Genomic DNA, 27,377 nt, shown 5'->3' with positions numbered 1-27,377 from the left:
CGATCTACCTCCTTTCATACCCTCTTCTTAAATGACAGGTTCTTCCAAGAAACAAGGAAAACAAGAAGTATTTAATTCAGGTAATAGTAGTCTCCGAGGGGAGAATTCATTCTGAGTATTTAATTCAGGTAACAGTGTCCGAGGGGAGACTGGAAGAAGACAGGAGTTGCTGCCAATGCCAGGCCAGTCCTGGCATCACAAGAGAGTGCTCAGACCTGCTGCCCACTGAGAAGGGGGCTGCTCTCGCCAACGGGGCAAGAGCGGAGGACCCGGGGCAGGCGCAGCCTATGGATGGCGCCATGTGGCAGCTGAGGCAGCAGAGGGAGAACTGAGCCCTGGTTCCTAAGTCTTCGCCTGATATTAGGAGGAAAAAAAGGGGAAACTGGTTAACTGTGGGCAAGGGCAGCCAGTCTGTGCTTCTGCAAAGAAGGGGACACACCCTTATCCCAGGCCTAGTAGTCTTGACCTCCACTCCCTCCTCTTCTCACCTCTAGGGTCATGCCTCTCGTTGCTATGGTAACCTCTATATCCCCTAACACACACACACCCCAACTTCCTTACTTTGAGGACCTCTGAGATCCAACCCAAGCCTGTGGTTCTATCCTTGTAGTTGGAAAAACGGCCGTTTACCCTCCCTTGCCTGCTCTTCATACGATCAGTAACCACCACCATCAATACTGTCATGTATAGTACTCTGGCTTCACAGTCAGGTGCTTTCCCCACGTTGCCTCGTCCTTCCAACAGCTCTGCACAGCAGACTCTAGTTTTCCTGTTCTTCAGAACGGGAAACGTGCAAAGAAGTTTGGCTTCCTTGTCCAAGGTCCCACAGGCAGGACTGCACCCAGGGCTGTGTCAATTGCAAACCTGGGCTCTTTCCTGCTTCCTCAAAGGGAGTGGTAGGAATAAGCATTGAGGAAGAATGAGTCGTGGTAATGAGGAATTCAGGAGGTCTGAGATGAGTGGACAGGAGTGCTGGTGGCCTACTGGGTTGTGTCCGCAGTGGGCTGCTAACTGCAAGGTCAGCAGTTCAAACCCACCAGCCATTCTGCTGGAGAAAGATAAGGCTCATCTAAAGAGGTACAGACTCAAAAGCCCACTGGGGAAGTTCTGTTCCACCCTAGAGAGTAACTGTGAATCAGTGCGTGTTTTTGAGATGAGTGGTCGGGCCTCACCTGTAGATCAGAGATGCAAGCACCACAGCCATCAACACCAGCAAGACGCCCACAAACAGGGGAGCCTGCCCAAGGCCTGCTCCTTGACCTGGGGGCAGAATCCCAGGCATGGCTTGTTAGCCTCAGCTTCTGTCCCCTCCCCTTCTTCCTCCTTGCTCTTATCCATGAACCTACCAGGCATGACAAGCTGGGTGCTGACCATGGCTAGGCTGTTGGCATCAGCCAAAGACACATTAAGGCAGTAGGTTCCTGAGCCGCCCTTCAGTGCCGGGTGTAGAACCAGCTGGCAGACTGGGCTGGGTGGCACAGGCTGACACAGCCTCTGGGCAGGGGGCTGGCATCCCGGTGATGAGATGTCCATACAGGCTTCCTTGGGCAGCCTGGGAGAAGTGTCAAATCAGGGGTCTGGGAAGGATTACGGGGCCCCAAGGAGCAGAATAACAGTCAACCCACGCGTTCCCAGGACGCTCTGTGCCACTCACCCGCCTTGGCAGGACACAGTCAGCTCAAACGTGTCCCCCTCACTGGACGGCACGGCCTGCAGGATCTCTGCACGCTCAATAGCCTCTGCAGTCACAGGATGGAGCGCATGGACCCTCCGCACCAGCCCTCTCCAAGTGCCCAGACGGGAAGCCCTGGGGCTTCTCCCCCAGCCCCATCCCAACGCCTTGGAACAAGGAAAGGAGCAGGCATCCTGTCCCAGGCAAGCCTGTGGCCTCCTGAGGCAAGCCCCTCCCTCCCCCCAGCACGTGCCTCGTCCCTTCCCCACAATGTAGTCCAGACTCACGGACAATGTCCAGGGTGAGAGCAAAGGAGCCGTATCGATAGAGAACACAATCCAGCGGGGCTTGTCGCTTCACTAGGATTAAGGCGGCTGTACCTTCTGGCTGGGGGCTTAGGGAGCCTGGCAAGAGGATGTCCGGGAGGCTTGGTCAAAAGACCAGGAGACTCTCTTGGAGGCAGAATCTAAGCAAGCACTTCCCCCCTCCCCCACCCGCAAGGGCCAGAGTAACTCGAATTCCAGGAACACTTGGGAAATCTCGTTTTATAGATAAGAAAATTGAGGGTTAGGAAAAGAAGTTACTGCCCCAGAGCTGGACAGTGACAGAGCTGGAGTTGAATGTTTTTTTAATCCCCAGATATTTGTTAGCCACTACACACTGTGCCTGGTCCTGTGCTAGACACCAACACATGCTTAACATGCTTATCAGTGGTGGGATTAGCCACCGATTTGCTGCCCTAATGACCGTTTTAAGCATAAAAAACCCTAATAGACTGAAAGGCAGTTTATGATTTCAACTCGATGGGGGAACACCGCTGTTGCACACATGAAGGTTAAAAAACGAGTAAGGAATGTAAATTTGTTGACTGCCACGTTGAGGGGCTGCCCAACTGCCCACCTTAGAGAGAGCACCTTAGAGAATTGCAAGTGCCAGTTTAAGAACCGGTTTGCCGAACTCAACAGAAAATTCGGTCTTGGTTCTGCCAAGCCTGTGAGAACAGGCTGAACCCCACCCCCCCACCCCCCACCCCCCCACGGGTGTTAACTCAATCCAGAGTCAGGAAGGGTCCCATCCGCCTTCTTCAGGGCCGGGATGAGAATCCAGGGGTGGGAAGTGGAGGGAAGAGGCTATGTGAGTCGGGAAAGATATTTGTGTATGTGCATTTGAACAGGTGAGAGCGCAACACTATGTAAATGATCCCGATTATCCCTTGGCCTTCCCCACCACCTGCTCGGAGTATGGACAAAACAAGCTCTCTCCCTCTGACCTGGCGAAGAACCTGTTTTTCTGAATTCCAGATCCGCTCCTTGTCATTTAGAGCACCGGTTCCCACACTGAGTTGGCCTAGTGCCCCCTTCTCAGAGAGGAAAACAAAACCCCTCAAACCTGGCAATTAAACACTTTGGTGCTATAGCCCATAATCTAGAACCAAGCTAGGTTCCAAAACACTGATTCGGAAGAACTTGAGGGTGTCAGGAGAACACTCAGAATTGGTGGCGTGGCTGTGCTCTGGGCTGCTAACCTCAAGGTCCGCAGTTAGAAATGGCTAGCAGCTCACGGGGAGAAAAACGAGGCTTTCTACTCCTGTGAAATGTCAGTCTCAGAAACCCACAGGGGCAGTTCTGCTCTGTCCCATAGGGTGGCGCTGAGTCAGACTGGGCTGGATGGCAGTGTGTTTCTGAGTTTCGAGGGTCTCAGAGCCAACGAGGGCTCTGAGGGAAACCTGAGCACATGCCGGGTTCCAGACACTGTTCCGCAGAGGACTGGGTAACACCCAGGTCATGAGTAAGACTCGCAGTTCCTCTGAGGAGTGACAAATGCCCCACCTCAGGGAACCTCCTTCCCAGTGTCCCCTTACCTATAATGTCCTCTGAAGGCATAAATGGACTGGCATCTGGAGTCTCAGGCTCCACCAACTCTGTAGTCGTTACCTCTGCCGCTGTGGTTTCAGAGGGTCCTGCAGTAGTCATCACTTCTGCAGGTGTGGTACCTGTGACCTCTGCAGGTGTGGTAGCTGTGACCCCTGAGGTTGGCATTTGCCCAGGTGTAGTGCCAGTGACCTCAGTGGTTGGCGGTTGCACAGTTGTGACTCCAGAGGGCTCTGCAGTTGGCACCTGGCCAGGTGTAGTGGGTTCTTGTTCAGCTGTGGTGCCAGGCACCTCTGCAGTTGGCACCTGGCCAGGTGTAGTGGGTTCTTGCTCAGCTGTGGTGTCAGGCACCTCTGTAGTTGGCATGTACCCATCTGTGGTGCCCGGGACCGGGGAGGAACCACAGGAGGTAAGAGGAATGGCAGCCTGCAGTACCACCTGGACAGTGACCAGGCCAGCTTCCAGGTATGTATGGGTAACTACAAGAGTCCGGGAGATCAGGGTCCCACTATTGTCTCCAAAATCCCAGGTGTAAGAGAGGTCAGCCCCTGTCAAATAGCCACTGGGGTCGTGGAGCTGGAGGGCAAAGGTCAGAGGCTGATTCCTCAGGAACTGCTTGTTCCCTCCATCCAAGGCCGGCAGCTGGGACACGCTCACGGAGAAAGGCACCTGATCTGGGACGGGAATCAGGAAAGGTGAGCCCCAGACCTGGGCAGCAGCTCCGTTTATAGCCACGCCCTCCAACCAGCACAGCCCCCCTGGCCCTTCATTGACTCCAAGCCTGTCAGCCTCTGCCCAGGTCTTCCTGGTTCTGCCTCTTAAAAGTGGTAGAGCATTTCCCCATGGCAGCCCAGTCCAGCTTGCCCACCTTCTGCGGCCCTGCCACTGCCTTTGCCCCTTCCAGCTCCCTTACCAGTGATGGTAAAGGATGAACGGGAGTAGGCGAGAGGCACGTAGCTCCTGGGCCCACGGCGGTGGTAGACGGTCACTTCCATGGTATGTGCACCCAGCACTGCCCGGCTGGTGCCAATGCTTAGCCCAGACACGGGGCCCCCCAGAACTTGCCAGTATTGGCCTGAGGTTTTGGGAAATAAAAGCAAGGGGAGGGGAGGGTATTGGTCAGAGGAGAGGGAAGGGAAGACCCAGAGGGGACACTGGGAGGGAAGTCAGGAGGTGGGTTGAGGGTGGGGACTTGAGAGGATTTCTGGAAAGCTGTGACGTGGGGGGCAGGGAAGGGTCCTGATGAGGGGTTCTACAGGGTGCTATTACAACTGGGGAAAGGTTTATGAGAGAGAGAGAGTTGCGGGGACAGGCACTATGGAAGAGAAAGGTGCTAGGGAGGATAAGAAGGTTAAGGGGTGAGATCAGAGAGAAAGAAGATCAAATAGGAAGAGGTGAATTTGAACCCTGGTGAAAATTCAGAGAAGGGAGCCCCTCACCCCAGGTCTTCCAGACATAAACAAAGCTTCTCCTCTGAGACTGTGTGTCAGGTGGGCAGGGTCCACCATCAGGAAAGGTGCAGGCGTCTTCCGGGTCCTGGGGATACACTGGCTGTCCTTCCCGCACCTGGCTCCCTGAGAGGTGGATCCAGAAGTCACCCTCTGACACTGTTAGGCCTCTCCTAAAGTGGCTCCCCAGGGGTCAGCAGGAGCTCTGGGGAGAGTCCCTAGCTGGAGTGTAAATCCCTATGAGATACCATGTATACTCTAGTACTGTATAAGCCGAGTTTTTTTTAATGTATATATTTTAATATTAGAGATGAATTTCAAAAATAAAAGTGAAATTCACAGAGAAATAGCATTCCATTTATAGCAATTCACTATGAACAAAACATAAACAATAGCAAGCCCATTCCATTAGATAGGAGCATCAATCTCATGTGTTCAACAAAAGCATCTTCATCAAACTCATAAGTGACTATTCAGGTTTACATACCTTCCTTAATGTGTCTAAGCAGTCTTGCTTCTGTATTTTAATTGAGACCTATAAAGGAGCCTTGATAGCATAGTGGTTACGACATCAAGGTCAGCAATTCAAACCCACCAGTTGCTCCTCAGAAAGAGGAGGCTTTTTTACTCCCATCTGTTGTACCCTGTTCTATAGCGTCACTGTGAGTGGAAATAGATTCAATGGCCATAAGACTCAGTATTGGACAAAGCCGGGTTTTCCAGCACATTTTTAATACAGTTTTTGTGGTAAAATTAGGAGCCTGTGCTGATATTCGGGACAGCTTATACTCAAGTATATATGGTAGCCCATTTGAGAGGAGATTGGGAGTGCAGGGAAACAAATTAGATGTTTAGAGTGGCCTCCTCTAGCCAGCGGGATAAAAGTTAAAACCATCACACCAGCTAACATTGGCAAACACTAGGCCAAGTTTTGTAGACACTGCTGCATTTGAATCCCATTCCACAGAGAAGGAAATGGAGCTACAAATGGATTAAGGAGCTAGCCCAGGGTCACGTTCTGGTAACAGGTTTACATCTCCGTCTGTCCCACTTCTGTGTTCACCAGGTTCTAATGTACCCAGGACTAGAACTTTCTTTCCTGTCTAGTTTCTCTGTGTCTTCTCACTTTGTGACAATGCATCTGTGGTACACAGAGGATTTATAAACAATTAGGGGGGAGGGATACCAAGGGCAACAACATTCCCTGCCTGAACTCACTGGGGATTCAGGGAACATGGGGTACAGTGAGCCCTAGAAACACTAGGCCGAGGTAGAGAGGGACTCACCATTGAAGGTGGCATTGTGAGCCCAGACGACCTGCCCATCCTGCAGCACCTTTTGGCTTCCCGGGAAGCGCAGGGTAATGGAGAAGGAAGCATTTGCACCGAGCAGAGTGGGCCCATCATTACTGACCTTCAGGGCCACCTGGCCACCTGGGTAGGGAAACTGCATTAGCTGGGACTCTCAGCTGCCCCTCCCCATAGATATCACTTTCCCAAGCTTGAAAGGGGGCTTTACAAAGTTTGTGGGGGGATGAATGAAAAGATAATGACATTTCCCTGGGAGTTTTTGAGGCCCCCCCATATCTAGTCCACCCAGTTAGTTCTTCTGGCTTCTTTGCCCATTCCATTCCAGCAATGCCCTTGCTCCCTCCCAGCACCCCACTAATTGCCACATTCCTACCTCTCCAGCAGTCAGATGCCTGGGCTTCGGTCCACTCTGGATATAGATGCCTGTTCCAGGAATTGGTTCTGAGCTGCCTCGAGCCACCGGGCCAGTTCTGGTCTCTGAATCCTGAAAGGAATGTACCTCGGGATCACTAGGTCCTCACTCAGCCCTCTCTCAGATTAGATTCCACCCCCTGTCACTTCATTCATCCTCATTTACGAAGAACTACCGACCAGGTAGTAGACGGAACTTAAGACTTGATTAAGAATCACCCCTTTCTACTGAGTTGATTCTGACTCATGGTGACCCTATAGGACACAGTAGAACTGCTGCCTAGGGTTTCCAAGAGTTTACATCTTTCAAGGGAATAAATAAGTAAATAAATCTTTAACGGAACAGAGTGTGTCTAGAGGAGGAATAGCTGGTGCGTTCAAACTGTGGACTCCGCAGTTATCAACTAAGCCCCCAGGACCCCTTGGTTAAGGCTTGAGGTTGCAGCGTCAGTGGGAGAGCCCCAAAGGGATTCGAGGTGAAGTGCAGGAAGTAGACATGTAGATGAATAATTATGTAATTCAACCCACATACTGCCATCAAGCGGATTCTGACTCACAGTGACCCCATAGGACAGAGTAGAACGACCTCAGAAGGTTTCGAAGGCTGTCAGTCTAGAAAAAATAGACTGCAGTATCTTTCCCCTGTGGAGCAGCCGGCCGGTTTGAACTGCTGACCTGGTTAGCCACCAAGTACTTAACCAGTGTCACGATCATTCAAAGCACCATTCAATACGTGCCATAACAAACCTGCAGGAAATAAAAAGAAATTACAGACTCCATAGCTTAACTTTATTCTGGCAGAGTGGGAAAGGCTTGAGGGAGGGATTGGCAGAAGGACTAACATGAGCAGATGCCTGCAGCATGGAATCACGTGGCTGATAGAGGAACAGCAGGGTGGTAGGTAAATCCATACCATGAGAGATGAGGCTGAAAGACTGGCACAGGGGTTCAGTGCCAGGCTAAGGAATTTTTACCTTTATCCCGTAGGCAAAGTCATCTCAGATGGCATTTTTGTTTGGTTCTAACTGAGATCCAGTTCATTCACATATCTTAAGAAACTTATACCCTGCAGGAAGTTTTTGAACATGATTAGGTTTGACTTTTTACATTGGAAAACATTTGGACAAGCAATGAGGAGGGTAAATTGAAGCAGGGAGAGGTTAGGAGTGGGGAAGAGAGCAGACAGAAAATGATTGTAACTCACCGAGAGAGGTCTGCAAAAAAAAAAGATGTAGTGGCCTCCACTTGCTACATTTGATCTAGGTATTCTTTTTTTTTTTGCTTTTCCCCCTTTTTGATAAAGTGTTTAAAAGCAAACCCCAAACATCTTTTAGACCTATAGATTCACTATCTGTAAAATATGAATATTTTCTTGCCATAAGCATGATCTCTAAACAAAATGATCGAGCTTGGTTGATATGAAATGATCATAAATATTTTTAAATGGAAGGGCAGGATCCCAAAAGTAGGCACACTTTTTTAAGAGCCCTCAGGATGGGTGGGTATGTACAGAATGTCTCCAGAAGAGGCTGCATCGGGGAAGAAAGGGACTTGGAGACTGCAGCCTGCAGAGGTCGGATGAAAGAGAACTTGCTAGAAGTGTGGAGCATGGAAGAATTGGGGGCTAAAATATCTTTCAGCATGGCAGAAACCAGCCCCACCCATTTTCCACTGTGGACTGGAAACCTTGATTCTTCTGGGAGAGGCTGAGACCCTCCCATTGAGCATCCCACCCCTAGAACAAGAGAAGTCACGAGATGCCCCAACCTCTCTCTCTCCATTCCCAACCCTCCCTCCTTAGTATAGCACGGGACATTCCAGACCCTCTCACCAACTCCAACCCCACCCCTTACTCCTGTCACGAGGGAGGCTTCAACTCTCAAGAGCCCTTTCATGTGATGCTCAGCTGAGGCCCCTCTGCCTGTGTCTCCCAGCCCCAGAACAAAAGGCTACTCCCATCCCAAAGGGGAAGGTGGTGCCACCTTAGCCTTTTTTCACCCAACAACCCATCCTCTTACTCCCCAACTCGAACCCTCCCACTGTCACTGCCCGAGACATGACCTAGGAGAGTCTCCCCAGCTTTATACCCCTTTAGAGCGGTCAGCTTATGGCCCAGGGACCGTCAGAATAAGGACCATAGAGATCTACTACACTACCCTTGGCTCCGCCAAGCAGTTGGGGTGGTTTTCAAGCTCCATGTCCAATCTCCTCGTGAGGAAGGAGGTTTTCAAGCTCCATGCCCAAGAGCTCTTACTAAATCAAACAGCTGGAAGAAGCCCAAAGCATTGCCTGGCTGAGCTGATTTGGTTTTTTTGGGGGGTAAAACAAACAAACTGGTTGTGGTCAAGTTGGCCCTGGTGTAAGAGTAAGGAGCCCTGGTGGTATAGTGGTAAAGTAAAGACGCCCGAACCCGCCGGGCATCTTCACAGGAGACAGATGAGGCAGTCTGCTTTGGGAGATATCTGCAGCCGTGGAGATCTTGTGGGGGCAGTGCCACTCTGTCTTTTGGGATCACTGTGTGTCAGAATCGACCGTCGGGCAATGGGTCTGGGTTGTAGTTTTCATTAGCGTAAAAGTGGATTGTCTTGAATCTAATCTTTAAAACAGCATTTTGCCCGACCTTCCGTCCTTGGCATTGCGGGGTGGGTTCAAACTGCAACCTTTAGAGATTAGTGGCCAACTACCAGAAATAGAGTAGGTGGTCAACCCCAAATTTGCACCCGTCCACGTTGATGCACCCCACACTCACCTTCTGTGGCCCCCGTAGCCAGCAGAGCCCCCATTACCACCACACGGAGAAGGCACCCGGTCAGCATGCTGTCTTTCCCTCCAGCCAACAGAGGTCACAGGGGGCTGAGGCAAACCCTTATATAGGCAAAGGGGTGCTCATTTACATAGCCCTCCCTCCCCCTCCCCCGCCTGGTTCCTGGACACTCCCTTCCCATCCCCCCACCCTGATATTTCTCAAAGTTCATGATGCCCACTTTTCAATCTGGGCGGAGAGGGGTGAAGGGCCCTCGATCGATCTGAGGGGCCTGCAAAAGCAGGTATGTATACTTTATCCTGGGCTATGGGCTAGAGTACACATGTTTTTAATGCCAGGGGGATTCTGTGTAATTCTTTTTCTACAAAGGGGATGGTAGGGAACTTATACTCTCTGATAGTTTCTTCTTTCATTCGCTCTCTCTCATCTTGGCAGATTCGTGTATTGCCCCCAGCACGGTCCCCCACCCCCACCCCGAATTGTCTCTCAAAAAAGAGAGAAACAGAGACCCTGCATGGAAATGCAGAGACTAGGGGTAGACGCCTGCCCGGGAATTCCTTAGAGTCCCAGCTTCCTGATTGTCACAGGAGGCGCCCTGGGCCAGGTGGAATTTAAACTCTGTTGAATACACAGACTTTACCCCTAAGGGTATCTAAGGAATCGCCACAGACACCGAGGCGAACTCAGGTTCTTGGGAAAAGGTGGTGGGCGGCCCCTGGGTTGCAGGACCTCGGAGCGCCTGGGCCCAAGCTGGCGAGGGGCGGGATCCCTCGCGGGCGGGGCTCCGGGCGCTCCGCCGGGCTCCCGGGCTCTGACGTCGGCCAATAGGAAGGCCCGGGGGCGGGGTCAGGGAAACGCGGGAACGAGGGGCGGGGCGTCTGGTGGCGGTCGGGAGCTGGGGGAGACGGCAGGCAACATTGTTTCGAGTTGAACAAATTGACAAGAGCCAGAAGTACCCTGCATTCCATCCCGACCCGGGGCCGCGGTGCCCGGCGGAGTCCCTGTCCCCTGCGTCCCCCAGAACCGCGGCCCGCTTTCCGTGCGGCTCCCAGGCTCCCGCCCCAGGCCCCGGGTGACCCGAGTCGCTAGCGCTTCATGGAGAACTTCCAAAAGGTGGAAAAGATCGGCGAGGGCACGTACGGAGTCGTGTACAAAGCCAAAAACAAGCTGACGGGAGAAGTGGTGGCGCTGAAGAAAATCCGCTTGGACACGTGAGTGACTTCTGTACCCGGGACTCCGAACGAGGGAGCTCTTTGGAGGACCCTCCTCCGCTCTCGGGCAGCGTCCCTAAACCGGAAGGTAGTGGGAAGGGACTCATTTTTAAGTGAGGAAGTGAGTTGGAGGTGCAGACTAAAGGGTTTCTCCATGAAAAGTAAGAGTGTGGATTAGAAACCACGGAAAACTTTCTCCCCAAACTGAGCCGGGTGATGGCCCCCCAAATCAGACAGACTCAAGAAGAGGAAGGAGGCCGTGAGGGTGGGGTTCAGGACTCTTCCTTTCGGAGTGAAGAGCTCTGGTCTCTGACCAGCCCAACCCCACCCTCATCTTAGAATTCTCTCCCTCTTTCAGAAGAATGGCAGTTGGACCTCACTGGCCCCTCAGGGGCGGCTGGGTGCTACAGTCCCATTTTTCTCTTTTCCTCTGCTCCACCGTCACCCGGCGGCTTCACTGAATGCCTCCGGAAAGGAGGACATTATGTGTCCAGAAGCTACGCCCCTGCCCCGCTCTTCCTCACTTACTTTGGGGGGGGGACTTCCTTTGTGGGAAAGGTGTGAGTGGGCTGTGGAAAAAGGAATATTTGTAATCGGATTCCCGTCTCTGCTCCCCTAACCCCTCCAAGTGAGACAGAGGGTGTCCCCAGTACTGCCATCCGAGAGATCTCTCTGCTTAAGGAGCTTAACCATCCTAATATTGTCAAGTAAGTATATCTGGGAGGTGGACCATCCGTTCTTCGGCCTGTGTGGCCTGGGCTTTTCTCTCTTTCACTTCCACCTGGGACCTCCCTTCCCTAGGCTGCTCGATGTCATCCACACGGAAAACAAACTCTACCTGGTTTTCGAGTTTCTGCACCAGGATCTCAAGAAATTCATGGATGCCTCGGCCCTCACTGGCATTCCTCTACCCCTCATCAAGGTAACCTTTCTCAGCAACCCTTCCTCAGGATGATCATGTCTCGGGGAGACCAGACAGAGGTAGACAACCCAGATGTTGTGAGGATATGGAATCCGGGACCCCTTTCCAGCCATCATTCCACACGCTTAACGCACTCGCTCCTTCTTGTGGCTTTCTCTGCTTATTATGCTCATTAACCCTAGGGCTGGGCCGGAGAGTCAAAGAGGTTGAAACTAGTGATTCAATTTAGCAGCACAGGTGGGAGGTCAGATGAAAGTCATCTAAAGGAGGTTTGAGGGCCCTCTGTGGGCTCCTTCAGAAAGCCTTTCCATCGGATGTTTAGTGGATCTCTTTCCTGTTCTAAGTTTGGGGTCTTCACCTTTTGACCCCAAATTAACACGTGCACTAGCTCTTAAAAGAGCTTGGCTACTAACAAAAAGTTTGGCTGTTAAGAGTCCACCCAAGAGGTGCTGTGGAAGAAAGGCCTGGCGATCTACTTGCCAAAGGCCACAGCCACTGAAAACCTGATGTGCAGTTCTACTCTGAAACACGGGAAAGGATTGCTGCGAGTTGGAAGTGACTCCATGGTAACTGGTTCCGTTTGGGGTTTTATTCAGTGCACACTTACCGGGCACCTTTTCTGTGCTAGGCCCAAGATATGGAAAGGGGAGGCACAACTGGATAAAACCTGGTCCTTAGGTTCACTGGACTTAAAGCCCAAAGGGAGAAATCATTGCTAGCATGTAATTCTGAGCCAGAGGTGATCCAAATGGTTTGCAGTTGGCTGGTAACCAAAACATCGGTAGTTGGAACCTCCCCAGTGGCACAGGACAGACCTGATGATCTGCCCCCATAAAGATTGCAGCCAAGAAAACCCTACTGGAGCAGAGGAGGGGTGGGGGTAGGGGGATGTCTCTCCAATATCACAAACCAACAACACAAGAACATGTAACTCAAATCGAACGTACCAAAAGCTGTGTGGGCATAGAGCGTGCCCTAATCTCCTCACTTTTGGAGACATACAGCCATCTCTTTCTCTCCCTTGTCAGAGCTATCTGTTCCAGCTGCTCCAGGGCTTAGCCTTTTGCCATTCTCATCGGGTTTTGCACCGAGACCTCAAGCCCCAGAATCTACTTATCAATGCGGAGGGGGCCATCAAGCTCGCGGATTTCGGACTAGCCAGAGCCTTTGGAGTCCCTGTTCGGACGTACACTCACGAGGTGAGTCCCTCTTGGCTTTTCTTCTCTGCGTTTTGCAGAGGTGGCAACAAAGGGCATCGACAGGCTTACCAGCAATATCTGGCCCAGCAGTTGCTCTCTTGGTGAAAGGGAAGGCTCTCTGATACCCCATGGGATTTTCACTATAACTATCTATCTACCTCAGATTTTCCAGAAAAGTCGCAAATTGGGGGTTTAGGAGCTCGCTGTAGGCTAAGAAATTCTATGTTATTAGCTTTCTTAGGGAAAGTCGAAGGGAGAAGGGTGGCCGGAAAGAAGCTTCTTCTTAGGAGGCTGAGCATTTGGAGAGCGCTGAGATGAGGGACTTGCATGCCCGGCACACCACCCCCTCCCTTGCTGCTCTTGTCCCAACAGGTGGTGACCCTGTGGTACCGTGCACCTGAAATCCTTCTGGGATGCAAATACTACTCCACGGCTGTGGACATCTGGAGCCTGGGCTGTATCTTTGCAGAGATGGTAGGTGGGCATGCCCAAGTCCCATGCAGCCTACTCCTCCCCATGTCCAAGAGTGACAGAATTAACTATTGGTTGAGACCCATGACCCTTCTTTCTCCCTTGGAGATCTCTCTAGAGTAATACCAAGATAGGACTGTTGCCCCTGATTGTCAGCCAGAATGTTAGGCTATTCCTAAACAACCTTACCATCCAGTATGCCTCTCTAAGCCCTAAAATAAGCTAAATTATGTCTGCAGCTATTTTAGTGCCAGTCTGCATCTATTGGGGCCCTGGTGGGGCAGTGGTTCAGCTTTTGGCAGCTAACCAAAAGGTTGGTGGTTCAAACCCATCAGCTTCTCAAAGGCAGAAAGACCGACCATCTGTTTCCCTAAAGACTTGCAGCCTTGAAACTCCAGGGGACAGTTCTTCTCTGTCCTGTAGGGTTACAGAATTGACTTGGTTTTCTACACGTTTGGGAGAATGAGTTCCATTTAGTTCCATCTTCGTTTGGCCTGTAGTTAAACTGGAGCCTTAGCTCACGTGTCCCCTCCATCTCTGAGTTTTCAGATTGAAGAATCACTGAGGTCAAGCTCTATGTAGGTATGTCCACCCCCTTCGATGCACCAGTGAAGTGGGCTGAGTTTTCACATCCAATCGGCAATCTGCTTTTTGGTCTTTTATCTGGGTCGTAACTGGGGGCTTAAGAGACCATTAGCCAATATAAGTATTGTACATTTTCCCCTAGTGCATTTCCTTATGATTGCCCATATTCCTTTCTCAATTCATCGACAAATATTTGTTAAGCACCTAGTGTGTACCCAGCGCTATGGTGGGTGCTGTGGGGAACACAGAAGAAATGGAAGACACAGTCTGTGCCCGCTGTGCTCCTATCTAGAAGTGGCTGCATCACAAGGAGGGGGGATGACCGAAGTGTCTACCCCACACCCCGTGAGTGGCTTGGGATCCCTTTGTTACATGTCAGTGCCACCCCAGACATTCACCCCCTCCCAGCCCCATCCAGCCTTGGGGAAATCTGTAAAGCCAGAGTTGGGGGAAGGAAGGAGGGGGCAAGGAGCCAGATAAAGGGACTTCATTGTCTCAGGCGATCTATGACTGACCCCATTAAAGGCCCTGGGTGGGGGGAGAGTCATGGGGCCCTGCTGACCTTCCACTGCCTGTGGGAACCTCCTCTGGATAGGAGGCAGCGGTTTTGACTGACGTCACTGTGGGTCTTGGCCTTGCCTTTCCTCACTCTCAGGTGACCCGCCGGGCCCTTTTCCCTGGGGATTCTGAGATCGACCAACTCTTCCGGATCTTCCGAACTCTGGGGACCCCAGATGAAGCCGTTTGGCCAGGAGTTACTTCTATGCCTGATTATAAGGCGAGTTTCCCCAAGTGGGCCCGGCAAGATTTTAGCAAAGTTGTGCCACCCCTGGATGAAGATGGACGAAGCTTGTTATCGGTAAGAGTGGAGGGTGGGGAACCATTTCCTCTCCTTTCCTCCTCTGCCTTCCCCTCAGTGCACCCCTGTCCCACCACACATACATAGGGCAGAGTTTTGCTACAATGTAAAGGAAGAATGAAATTCTAGGCTCTGGATCTCAGCATTTCCTTAGCCCCTCTCAGTACCCTGAGAGAGTTTGGATGTGGGTGACAGGAAATGGGAACCCTGCCTTGGATAAATCAAATTCTGGTTTCTTAATTTCTCTGAATATCCACTGCTCACCTTGTCCACTGTTTTATCGACTGAAGTTGGTATACATCTCTCTCTCTCTCTCCAGCAAATGCTGCACTATGACCCCAACAAGCGCATTTCAGCAAAGGCAGCGCTGGCTCACCCATTCTTCCAGGATGTGACCAAGCCAGTACCCCACCTTCGACTCTGATGTCCTCCCCTCAACCCCTACCCTCAGGCTCGCCCTCTCCTCCATTGTGTGCCTGGTTTGGCCCTGGGCCATTTGGACTCAGGTGGGCCCTCTGACCTTGTCTAACTGCCTTAACACTTAACCTTACCCTCTTGGCCAGCCAGCTCTGGGAATACAGAGAGGGGCAAGGAGAGGAGGGGAGGGAGAGAAGGATGGAAGGAAATGAAAGAGAATTTCAGTATTTGATGCACTTAAGTCAGCCGGAGTCTCCTCCTCCTCCTCTCAGCATTGCTGAGGAGGGCCAGTTTCCAAAATTAGATCAGTTCTTCCCAGCTGACCCTACATAGAGCTTGCTAGCCCAAGCCATTTCTGAATGTCCCATAATGATTTTTTTTTCCCTGTGTTTAGGAGTATTAGCCCCACCCCACCCCCTTCCTGCTGTCAGTGCTTTTGTAAGGCCATCTGATAGTAGGGGGCAAAGGTGGGACTTTTGAAACCAAGGAAAAGACAAAGACAAAATAGAGGGGTCTGTTTTAAGGAATTAGGTGGGGGAAAAATAGATGCAACCAGTTTATACCCTCATTTTAATGTTGCACCTCACCTAACAGGCTGGGAGACTCAAGACCTAACTCCAATGGGGCTGTAAGTAGAAATGATTGCTCCCAACCCCCATGTCTGCTCTTCCTCCGGCCAAGAGGAGTCTGGGATTCTCTGGGATAGGGTTTGTATGGAATCACCTATGGCCCTTATGAGGCAGTTGAGAGAGGTTTGAATCCTAGTTTTTCAGTCGTCAGAGATTCCTGCTCTCATCTTCCTCAGGAAGCCACTCCTCTGCCCAGGAATGGAACTTTAGAGGTCATTGGGTTAGCCATCATTTTGAGGATGCTGACACTTTTTCAGGGCTGTAACTGAGCGACAGCCCTGGGATAAATATTTCTTTAAAAGAAGGATGAACAATTATATTTATATTTCAAGTTATAATCGTTTTTAAAGTCAGTGGGGGTAGGGTGAGGGGGATTTGTTGCCATGCGCACCTTGGGGTTTTGTAATGGGAATGTTTAAAAAAATATTTCTTTTTATGATTTTCTTGCTTCCCTCCCCCCCTTATTCTTGAGTGTTCTTGCTATTAACATTATTTTGTAATTTAGTTTGTAATTCATTAAAAAAAAAAAGAAAGAAGAATGACTAGTTTTGTATAGTTCATTTTCTTTCCTCCTCTGCTCTTGTTTATTTTTACTGGAAGCGTGTATGTGACAGAAAATGTGAATGTGTCCGTGTGATAACTGGATTCAGACCCAAATCTCTCTCTGCAGGATTGCCCACACCGCGCTCCATTTTGTCTCCTATGTTAAGAGAGCAGTGAGAGTGGACAAAGTATTAATGTTCCCGTTTTACAGATGGGGTAACTGAAACTCAGAGACGTTAAGTAATTGCCCATGTCTCATAGCTATTAAGTAGCATAACCCCATGGTAGGGAGAACTTTCAAAACCTATGTATTTCCCACATCACTTTCTCCATCTTCCCCACTCACTCACTTCAAAAGTGTGGAAGTCTGCATCTCTCAGAGTGCTGGCTGCGTTTGCTTTTTCTTCTATATCACTAACAACTTTTATTCATATGTAATACATTTCAGAAAATATCAATTGTCAATATTATTTTGAAGGGGGCTAAGCTTACTTCTCCAAGCTACCTTTTGTCCTCATTGCCTTTTGTCTCACCCTAGCAGAAAACAGCTCGGACTGCCTCTGGCAAAAACTGTCCTCTGTCTTAGGCGGGGCAGCACTGACTTGAGGATCACTTTAATCCCCAGCCTCTAGGTCCCAGGGAGAAGTATTTCCCTTTCCGCACCAGCATCTACTCCCCTCCCACCCCCTCCCAAATCAGTGGAGGGGGCGAAGGTCATTAGCGGCCTTCCGTGGGCTTCTCTGAGCCCCGCCTCCCTTGCTTGTCAAGTCTAGCATTGTCACAGTACTGGTTAAAGTTTCACTCGGACCCGCCTCCATCACTCACCTGATTAGATGTTTATGAGTCAAAAGGCGGGGTCATGGGGTGTCGGGAGTTTATTGGTTACTGCGCACGCTTGTCTCCGGGGTGCCGCCCCCTGTGTCATGGAGCTTGCTCTTGAATGGCTCCTCAACTTGCCGATCTTCAGGGCTTCTCGCCATCTATTGGCTCGTTCAATCCCCTGTTCGTACCCATTGGTGGCGGCGCCGAAAGAGCCCGCCCTTTCTCCAGGGGATTGGCGGGTGAGTGCACATATTGCCCACCCTCGGCGGTAGGCGGGTAATCGTGCTATTGGCTGGGGGCCCCCGCCCCAAGGCGAGGAGGAGGAGGGGTAGGAGGGTTTGGTTGAGCTGCAGCTGTTTGTCTGTTCGACACAGGCTTGGGCCCGACGGGGGAGACGGAGCCCCAGGTACAAGGCTGGTGGAGCCCACAAGGGCAGGGGCGGAGGCGCCGCGCCGGGGAGATAAGGGCGGCCGGGCCCGCGAGAGGAGGCGGGTCTGGGACTCAGCGAGAGGGTGGAGTGTCCCACTGGAGACGGGAGAAGGGGGCCGGGCCCCCGCAGGCCTAGTGGGGGCGCTGAGGAGGGGGCCGGGCGGGCGGGGAGCCCCAAGTTGGCGAGCGGGGAGGCGGCCGGGTGCGGGGGCAGCGGGCGCGGGGCCGGGGCGCGGAGGCCCAGGGCTGGTGGGAGGGCAGCGCCGGAGAGGGAGGAGCTGAGGGGAAGGGACGGGGCAGGGGTGAGCTAAGCCCATTTACCGGGAGGTGAGGGGTCATCCTGATGCCCCAGGCCCCGGGGGGAACCCCGGCAGGCACGGGCTCTCTCTCGAGATGTCTATTTCGAAGGGCCAGCGGAGGGGTTCTTAGGTGGGTAGGAGACATTGTTTTTAGGAAAGTGGCCACTGTGAACATAATCGGAAGGAGCCCCTGAGTTGAGCCGAGAGGGATTGGGGTTCAGGGGGGCAGAACTGAGGCCGGGGCAGGAGACTTTAGTTTTTAGACGAGTAAAGGGCAGGGCCCGAGAGCCACCGGGAATGCTGGAGCTGTGCAGGCAGCTGTGGCTTTGGGGAATAGCCACTCTTTTGTAACGATTATTGCTGGGATGTAATGATTTGAAGTTTTTCGTTACTCCCAGGATGGGGAATGCACACTCAAGTACTCTTGTCTTTGTGATTGCTGGCTCCTCCAACTCGGCACTTGGCCCTTTGGCTGGTTTGAACTGCCCGATTTCTGTTTTTTTCTTAACCTTCTGTGTCACGTTGTGAAAAAGCTAAGCTGCCCGGGAGAATACTGTACCTTGAGGAAGTGGGGAATCTAATAATTCCATGATCTGCACTGGAAACGAGCCATCAAGAGCCCATCTGACCACCGTTAGTGAAACTTTTGTTGAACTTAGATTTGGGGATTGCCCAGGCAGGTAATGGAGTTAATGGAGCCACGCCTGAAAATAGGAGCTGTTAACACTGAGGACAGCATTTGGGAGAGAAATGCCATTCCAGGAGGTTGGCATCACCCCTTGTTTTTTGTCTACTTCTTCAGGGCCCCAGGTTTCTGTGCTACTAGACCGTTGGCTCTTTGGGGAAAAGAATGAGTAGTGAAAAGGAATGTGGGTTAAACTTCCTAAAGGCAGAGAAAAGTCCCCACCTCCTCCTAAACTTAGTGGCCTGCTGACCTCCTTACCCCACCCCCACCCCCACCCCCACCCCTCCAATTGGAGATTGGAGCCAGTTGGATTTTTCCTATTGGACATCCGTCTTTTCCCCTTCGATTCCAGTGTGTCCTACCATGACATTTCATTTTAATTACAAATGTGCATTTAAAAAAATACTCAAGCTATAAGTCTTCACAATTACCCTACTCTGTTTTTCATTCAGGAATATCAGAGATGAGACAGCAAGTGCTTGGTTTGGGGAGGTGTGCCTCCAAAGGCCATTGTGTTTTTTGTGTTCCCACCATTCTCTTGTCTCTCATTCCATCCGGTGTCCCTTCTGGGCTCACACACTGTTGTGCTGTTTGTTGTCTTCTATGAGACGCAAAGATAATGCGCTCTTTGTCATCATTCACCTTCCTACACACGCACTCACACCACTTTTACTCTGGGTATCCTAGGAAATGGCCAAATAGACAAAACCAAACCTTTTCCCCTCTGTGGGCAGGAAAGAACTTTTAATGGTGAATCATTTGGCTTGGCACAGTTACTGGTATTCGTGCTTATGTGAGGAATTGAGACCTGTCTTCTGTCTGGTTCATGGTTTGCCTGTTCAGATTATGTGACGGTTCCTTATCCCTGAAGATGATGGCTCTCCCGAGGAACCCTGTACCTGCTTTTCAATGGTGACTTTCGAAGCCCCTAAGATTCTCAAAATTTGATAAAGACTTTAACCCTCAGAGTGCAGCTTGAGCATTTCATAAACCACTTGTGGTCAAATCATGGTGATCCCCATGTGTGTCAGTAGAAAGAACCACTGTGCTTCATGGGATTTTTCAGTGGCTGGTTTTTGGCAGTAGGGTGCCGGGCCTTTCTTCAGAGGCAGTTTGGATGGTCTCAGACCGCCAACCTTTCAGTTAGCAGCCTGCACAGTAACAGTTTGTACTACCCAGGGACCTTTCATACTACCACTTTATTGACTGTGTTCTTACTGACTTTATCTAGCCTCTAGTATATCCAGCCATTGGGCAGTGCCCATCAGAAACCTCGATTCTTGTCCCCCAGCAACTACTTTCCTATTTACAAAGCCAGTCCTAGAGAAAGTGGTATAAAAGTAGGGTTTGGGTCATTTTTAACAAATGGTCATTATTCATTGCCATTTTCTACATCTTTGCGGTATTCTGTCTCTCTCTGTTCTGGATGTTCCTTTGATTTCTTTTTCTTGCTCGTTCCTTAACAAAACCCTGTTTTTGAGGACCTAATGTCGGGGGTTTAAGTGGAGAGAAAATGTTTTCAGAATGATGTACAAATGCGCTTTACACAATTGATGTATGTATGGATTGCGATAACAGTTGTATGAGCCCCTAATAAAATGTTTAAAAAAAAACCCTGTTTTTAAGGAAGGATCTGGACTTGCCCTATAAGGTATAAATTACCCTAAAACGTTAATTCTTCTGAGGGATTTTATATTTCAGGAGGGAGCTCAGGAATGGAATATACTAATATGGAATTTCAAAGACATCGAGTCCCAAAAATATGTTTGGAGAAGAGGGCACTTGAAGTCATATTTCATATATTCCAGCACATACTTTGCCAGTGCAAGGATAACCCTTTCATAGTTTGCTTGGCTGTGTGCTGATATGAATTTGAAGGAAGGGTGGGGGGAGATGAGAAAATCCCACCTCAATAGCTTGCTCCTTAAGTTCCCTGATAAGGGAAATTCCCTGATTAGATTGGATAGTAATCAAAGTGTGTGACACTGAACTAAAATAAGGAAATGCAGCAGCCCTCTAGGAGGAAAGCTGCTACAAAATCCTGCTTACAATCCCATTCTCCAAAAGTGTTTTAGGAACGATTTAGTCATTAAACAGGAAGGGAGCAGATCCAGAGTCACCCAGATAAGCAGAAGGGTTTCTAGGCAGGCTGTAGCTCTGTTCAGGAAGAAGCAGGGACTGCTGTTTTAGAGTATAGTACTGGTCGATCGCCTGGTTCTGTGAAAGTAAGGTTTTGGGTTTTTTTTTTAAACTCACCGTTTCTCCAGTTCAGGAATTAACAAAAAGATGACGACCTAGGGCTTTGTGACCACTCACCATCAACTGTAAATTCAGGGAACTTTGTTTTTAGTCACAGTTGCTTCAGGGTTAGAGTGGGAGGGCCACATAGCGGGTGTGATGAAGCCATCCAGGCATAGTACCGGGTGACAGGAAAAGCAGTTAGCCCATGTGGATTGCAACAGTACCTTGTGGGTGAGGTTCCTAGGGGCCCTCCATCCAAGGGAGAGAATTGGGTCTCTGAGGCCTATTAAAAACATTCCCAAATGGAATTGCGCATGAATCTGCCCAGATGGCATGGATAAAAGAGAGGGAAGCAGGATTGTTTTGGCTTTAATTATTATAAACATTTAATGAGCATCTACGAGGGGCCTTGCTCTGCTCTGGAGATTCAAGATTACATTAAAAATAGTCCCACTTTTGAAAGAGCTGTTGTGTGTGGGGACATTGGTGGTAGAATACTTTGGAAAAGGATATCAATAGTGGCTGTACAGTATGGAGAGTATAATCAGTGATACTGAATTATGCAAGTAGAAGTTGTGGAAATGATGTTTTGTTGTGTATAGTTTTGCCACAATTGGAGAAGTTACACGAATAACCATCACTACAAGGAAGACGAAAATGTTCGAGAATTGAATATGATGACAATTTTACAACTTTTCTTGATATAATGGAATTTTATGGTATGTGGATAAAGTGCTAATAAAACTGTTAAAAAGTAGTTGGGCTTTTTGTGACATTTGAAAAGCTTAGCAAAACAGATATACAACTTATTATAATGTGATAAATACTATCATAGAGATATATTTTTTATAAACCATTTTATGGGCACATAATCTATGTATCATGCAATCCAATAGTTCAGTCATACCAAGAAGAGTTGTACAATCATCACTACAATCGATTTTAGAACATTTTCTTCTTTCCTGTACACATTGTTATTAGCCCCTCGTTTCCCCCACAAATACATTGTTTTTATTTTACTGTTGAAAATATACACCTCAGAACATACACCAATTCAATAATTTCAATATGTACAACTCGGGGACATTCATTACATTCTTCACGTGCAACCATTCTCCTTTTCTGAATTATTCCTTCCCCATTAATATAAACTTACTGCTCCAAAGTTTCCTATTCAATCTTTCAAGTTGCTGCTGTTAATTTGGTCCCATATAAAACTCATTGCCATTGAATCAATTCTGACTCATAGTGACCCTGTAGGACAGGATAGAACTATACCCCTGTGGGTTTCCAAAGCTGTAATTCTTTACAGGAGCAGAAAGCCTTTTTTTCTTCGATGGAGTAGCTGATGACTTTGAATTGTTGACTTTTTGGTTAACAACCCAGAATGGAACCCCCCAAGCCACCAGAGTTCTTCTTGATCCATATAGATCAGCGGTTCTCAACCTGTGGGTCGCCTAAGACCACTGGAAAACACTTATTTCCCATGGTCTTACGAACCAAGACACTGCTCCTCTATCCGTCTCCAGGTGGGTTTGCCCACATGCAGGTATGCCCACATACAAGTACCCAGTGTGAAAACTGTGACCCATGCTACACCATGGTTCAAGACAAAATTTCATTTATTTGTCACTAGAAATAAATATTTCACAATATATAATTACATAGTTTGTGTGTTGAATCACTGTGCTTTAATTGTTCAATTTGTAACAATGAAAATACATCCTGCATATCAGATATTTACATTACGATTCATAACAGCAAAATTACAGTCATTAAGTAGCAAAGAAAATAATTTTATGGTTGGGGGTCACCACAACATGAGAAACTGTATTAAAGGGTCGCAGCATTAGGAAGGTTGAGAACCACTGATATAGATAGTTCTTAAAAGACCATAGTGATGAAGGAATACATTCTGTATTAGTTAGGCTAAACTGTTGTTTGGTTTAAAGAAAACTTCAGGGTATATTTTCTGGTTTAAAGATGATCTCAGTGCAGTTGTGTAGGCAGGTGGGTTCTTCCAGCCTCCAGGAATTCTGGATTCAATGAGGATTTTATATCCTTTCTGCATTTACCCCCTTTTATATCAGGTCTCTTACAGAAGTAGTTTTAAAACTGTGGGATCCCAGAGGAAGCAATGATGAGTTCTCCTGAAGTGAAAGGGTAATTAAGCACGCTTTCACGAAGAAGGTGACATTTGAGTGTGGTCTTTAAAAACAACCAGAACACAAACACCCCAACAAAGAAACAAAGAGAAACTTCTCTCAGGCCAATTCTAACTTATAGAGTGACCCTATAGTACAGGGTAGGAGCCCTGGTGGCAACATGCTCCTATGCTTTGGGTTGCAGTCCACAGGGGGTTTGAAATTCGAAACCACCCCCCCACCCCCAAAGAAGGGCTTTCTACTCCTATAGAGTTCTAGTCTTGGGAACCCCCAGGGGTAATTGTACCCTGTCTTAAAGGTTTGCCTTAAGTCAGAATTAACTGGATGGCAATAAGTTTGGTTTATAGATCAGCATAAAACTGCCTATGGGTTTCTGAGTCTAACTCTTTACAGGAGTAAAAAGCCTCCTCTTTCTCCTATGAAGTGTGGCTGGTTACCTTCAAACTGCTTGCCTTGGAGTTAGCAACCCAGCACATAACTACTATACCAGCAGGACGCCTTGGCCTTTAAAGATACTAATTAGGCAGATACTGTGGGGAAAGACATTCCAATCTTTTGTAGGTCAGTAGTAGGGAGTTTGTACTACCATGATGACAAGAGACTAGTACGCTTTTTGCCCTCTTGGAGAACTATTGTAAGGGAGAGGGTGGGAAAGAGAAGGGCTCTCATTTAAACCAGTGACTCACTAGGTGACACTGGACCACCACAGTGAAAGCCAAGTCAAGGAACTCTCGGTTCAAGATTTGAGGGCCTAAGGAAAATTGGAGAGGAATTGAAGGTATTTACTGGCCATTTCCCTGCCTTCCTTACTTAGCAAGGCTCTCCTGTTAATCCCTAAACCCACTGAGTCCTACAAAGGTAGTCTCTTCACACTCTTCCATTGAATTGCCAGTATCCTTACTCAGAGGGCACCCTAAAAAAAAAAAAAATTTGCCAGTATCCCAACTGTTGGCAAGGTTGGTCAAGATGCCCTAGAGAGGTATTATAGTGGTTGAATCCTTCTGTCAGAACAATTCCCTGGGCAAGCCTGAGTCTTTGTAATGTGTTGATAGTCCCAAAGCAAGTACTGATATAAGGTGAAGAGTCAAACTGCCTAGTCCTTGTTCCTGTCCTGGTCCCCTCTTTGGTGATCAGCACCTCCTACTTCTTCTTTTAAGATAAATTAGCAGCCTTTGAATTAACTTCTATTAAACTTAAGGTTAGATTTTTTTTAAATCATTTTATTGGGGGCTCTTACAGCTCTTAAAACAATCCATACATCAATTATATCATTCTCATTTGTGCATATGTTGCCATGGTCATTTTCAAAGCATTTTCTTGCTGCTTGAACCCTTGGTATCAGCTCCCCCCCCCCTTTTGAGCCCTTGATAAATTATAAATTATTGTTATTTTCATACCTTACACCATCCGCTGTCTCCCTTCACCCACATTTCTGTTGTTCGTCCCTCTTGGGATAGGGTGGGGTGTTGATCATTGCAATCAGTTGCCCCTCCTGTTAGTTGCTGTTGAGGTAATTCCAACTTACTGTGGCCCTATGGGCGTCAGTCCTGTAAGCCACGGTAGTTTTGAAGGCTGCGACCTTTTGGAAGGAGATTGCCAGGCCCGTCTATTGGTGCCTCTGGGTGGGTTCAAATAGTGATAATAATCAAGAGCTTAGGATTGCTACTAGGCAGCTGTATATATGGTAATACTTGATAACATTGATTAATTTTATGTACCTCAGTTTCCTTAACTACAAAATAAGGAGTCTGGACTAAATGCCCTTTCATCTGGCTAGCTAACCTTATAGGGCTGACATTGGGAACTTAGCTGGATTCCAGGGCTACGTCTAGGGTATTGTGTCTTATGGATAGAGGATAGACTTCTGGAGGCTTACCCGTAGGTGGTGTAGCTAACGGACAGAGGATTGCTCAGAAGGCTAAGAAACGCTTAAGAGAGGTGCCCCTTCAGCCAGCCTCCACTTTCCTGCTCCTCAAATGGGCTGATTCAGTGGTTGAGCCTCAGCCCTCCTTAGTTAATGCATCATCTGACAGGGAGCAGCACGTCTTTTTCCAAAGTTAAATCTGATCTCTTCTCTTTGAGGGAAGAGTACTCTGCTCATTCTCCTCGTTTTAAAGGTGTAGTCATCATACTGCTTGACTGGTTGGTTATGATTTATTTTTGCCCATTGCCACCTCTTAACACGTGACACGTGTGGATAGGAGAGAAAGCAATTGAATCCTGCACATAGTACTTCATTTCTTTCAGAGTCTGGCTACATAACGAATATGATAGCCTTTATAATAAATGTTGGGACTAAAGGTCAAATCTATTAAGATAGCCCATTAGTTACTGTGAACAAGAAAGGTAGGCAGTATGATTGAGGTTGCACGTTGGGGTGGGAGGTAGATTTTTCTAACCGATTATTTACTAATCTCTGGCAATTCAAGGTTGCTTAGCCACAAAAAAGTGTGTTGATTGGGTCGGGGTCTGGCTTGACTCCCCAACTGTGGGGGTTAGCAGCATGGTCTCTGCAGCCACAGTACATCTGTGACTGTTTCCTGGCTTCTCACTGTCACAGCCGTGGACTGATTTCTCAGGCTGAGAGTGATGTATCTGGCCAGGAGGATCTAATCCCCATACTGTAGAGGGATAATACTGAGGGTTAGTATTCTCCTTGGATTACATGCTTTGAACTGGATAAAAATGTGAGGGAATAAGTTGAAGGAACCAGTTAGTACCTTTTCCTCTTGTTTCTTGAGAGTATGGTATTTGTATGGCCCCTGAAGGAAACTTGACCAGCTTATTTGTCATTTTTTTATTATGTCTTTTTCCTGTTTTTAAGTTTAGAGTTATGACTAAAGTCTGTCTTTTCCTATGAGACACAGTATATGAAATGACACAAATAAATTTTTAAAAACAATTCATCCTCCTAAAGAAGCCTAAGAATCTCAGAACATTGGCAATGAATTAAAATTAAAATTCTACTCTTGGCCACTTTCATTCCTCAACACCCCCTCCCACCCCACTCTCTAAATCCTTAGAGATAGGAAGCTGGGACTCAGAAAGAGAAATGGAGTGAGTATCTTAAGATCACAACGGACTGCGTGGCAAACCCAAACCCTTATCACTCCGTTAAGTTTGGTCTTTCTTACTTTCCTAATTGCTATATAGAACTTTAGCAGCATGGTTAGGAAATCCTGGTCCCTGGAGAGCTATTTTCTGTTTCATCTTAATTTCGTCTGTATGTGCTCTATCAGTGACCGTAGTAATACTCGTAAATTGGCAAGTGAACTAAACTTCCCTCCCATCTTGACTAGTTTAACTTTCAATATCAGGCTTCTTCAAAGCAGTGTTTTGTAAACTTTTTCAACCATGACTCAGTTAAAAAAAAAAAGTTATATTGTAACTCAGTGTATATACAGTTACATACACACACAAGTAAAACATTTTCACAAATCATTCTCTTACTGCTTGTCATGTCCTTGGTATAGTTTTTGTTCTCTCTCCCTCCGCCCCCCACCCCTTACTCTTTCTTTCATAATGATCATGATCCACTAAGTAATTTCAAGGTTATTATTGCCTTACAACGGGGGCCCTGGTGGCCTAGTGGTGGAGTTACACTGCTAACCACAAGGCCAGCAGTGTGTCACCACCAGCTGCTCCTCTGGAGAGAGATGAGACTCTCTCCTCTGTCCTGTAGGGTTGCTTTGAGTCGGAATGACTTGGTAACAGAGTTTGGTTTGGTTTGGTGTAATTTACAAAGGATCACTGGTAGCACAGTGGTTACTAAACAAAGCGAGGGGGGGGGGGAGTCTGTGGTTCAAATAACCCACTAGGGACTCTGTGGGAGTTAGATGTGGTTTTGGAAACTGCTCTATCAGGTCAGAGCCCACTTAATAGATCTCATCCTTTTTTTGGTTTTTGTATTGCCTTATAACCTATAGTTTGAGAAACGCTGCTCTAAAATTTTGAGGGTAAAGAGCTAACGAACTCAAAGTAGATAGAAGGATAATTAATACTGATTTCTGTAGTACTGATTTCCTAGAATTTTGGATTTCAGAGACTAATTTTTAATTTGGTGATTAAAACAAATTTTTTTCCAAGAGTATTAGAAAATAACATCTAAAAAAAAAGAGAGAGAGAATAACATCTACCATCCAACACCATTTTTAAAAAAACAAATGCAAAAAGAAGAAAACAACTTGGAAAAATTTTTTTTTTCTTTCTTACTCTTTATTTTTTATCTTTATATTATGTTTTTCTTGCTATTTTGTTTTTGTTTTGTTTTTTTAAATCATTTTATTAGGGGCTCATACAACTCTTAGCACAATCCATACTTACATCAATTGTGTAAAGCACATTTGTACATTCATTGCCTTCATCATTCTCAAAACATTTTCTCTCCACTTAAGCCCCCGGCATTAGGTCCTCATTTTTCCCCT

The 27,377-nt window shown here is 48.1% G+C and overlaps 3 protein-coding genes across 6 annotated transcripts in view; 2 read left to right on the top strand and 1 right to left on the bottom strand.

Annotated features, from left to right (window-relative positions):
- Positions 1 to 105: 105 nt before the first annotated feature.
- PMEL (premelanosome protein) lies at positions 106 to 9,575 on the bottom strand. Its single transcript, XM_004700577.3, has 11 exons — positions 9,462 to 9,575; positions 6,675 to 6,785; positions 6,278 to 6,424; positions 4,983 to 5,117; positions 4,457 to 4,618; positions 3,534 to 4,217; positions 1,960 to 2,076; positions 1,655 to 1,739; positions 1,347 to 1,552; positions 1,173 to 1,260; positions 106 to 354 (listed from the first exon to the last, which is right to left on the bottom strand). Exons 1-11 carry the CDS (start codon positions 9,526 to 9,528, stop codon positions 210 to 212), a joined length of 1,947 nt encoding a protein of 648 aa, XP_004700634.2. The 5' UTR covers positions 9,529 to 9,575; the 3' UTR covers positions 106 to 209.
- An 824-nt stretch (positions 9,576 to 10,399) lies between these two features.
- CDK2 (cyclin dependent kinase 2) lies at positions 10,400 to 16,290 on the top strand. Of its 4 annotated transcripts, XR_006680054.1 has the most exons (9): positions 10,400 to 10,687; positions 11,317 to 11,394; positions 11,489 to 11,609; positions 12,638 to 12,808; positions 13,181 to 13,282; positions 14,066 to 14,209; positions 14,520 to 14,723; positions 15,043 to 15,229; positions 15,735 to 16,290. XR_006680054.1 is itself a non-coding variant. In XM_013004111.2 (8 exons), exons 1-8 carry the CDS (start codon positions 10,572 to 10,574, stop codon positions 15,145 to 15,147), a joined length of 1,041 nt encoding a protein of 346 aa, XP_012859565.1. In that variant the 5' UTR covers positions 10,400 to 10,571; the 3' UTR covers positions 15,148 to 16,290. The 4 variants fall into 4 exon arrangements, 3 of the variants coding, with proteins under 3 accessions (XP_012859565.1, XP_004700635.1, XP_045146050.1); XM_013004111.2 differs by having other exon boundaries at positions 15,043 to 16,290; XM_004700578.2 differs by lacking the exon at positions 14,066 to 14,209 and having other exon boundaries at positions 15,043 to 16,290.
- A 1,184-nt stretch (positions 16,291 to 17,474) lies between these two features.
- The window catches only part of RAB5B (RAB5B, member RAS oncogene family), a 20,990-nt gene continuing 11,087 nt past the window's right edge, over positions 17,475 to 27,377 (top strand). The window contains exon 1 of the mRNA XM_004700580.3: positions 17,475 to 17,540. The gene's annotated coding sequence lies outside the window, so the exon portion shown is untranslated. The remainder of the gene's footprint in view (positions 17,541 to 27,377) is intronic.

Source organism: Echinops telfairi, unplaced genomic scaffold (genome assembly GCF_000313985.2).
Source record: "Echinops telfairi isolate 266 unplaced genomic scaffold, ASM31398v2 ScPeMD7_2;HRSCAF=8, whole genome shotgun sequence".
NCBI classification, from domain to species: domain Eukaryota; kingdom Metazoa; phylum Chordata; class Mammalia; order Afrosoricida; family Tenrecidae; genus Echinops; species Echinops telfairi.
The sequence above is the reverse complement of the archived record's forward strand: the minus strand, read 5'-3'. Positions and strand labels throughout refer to the sequence as shown.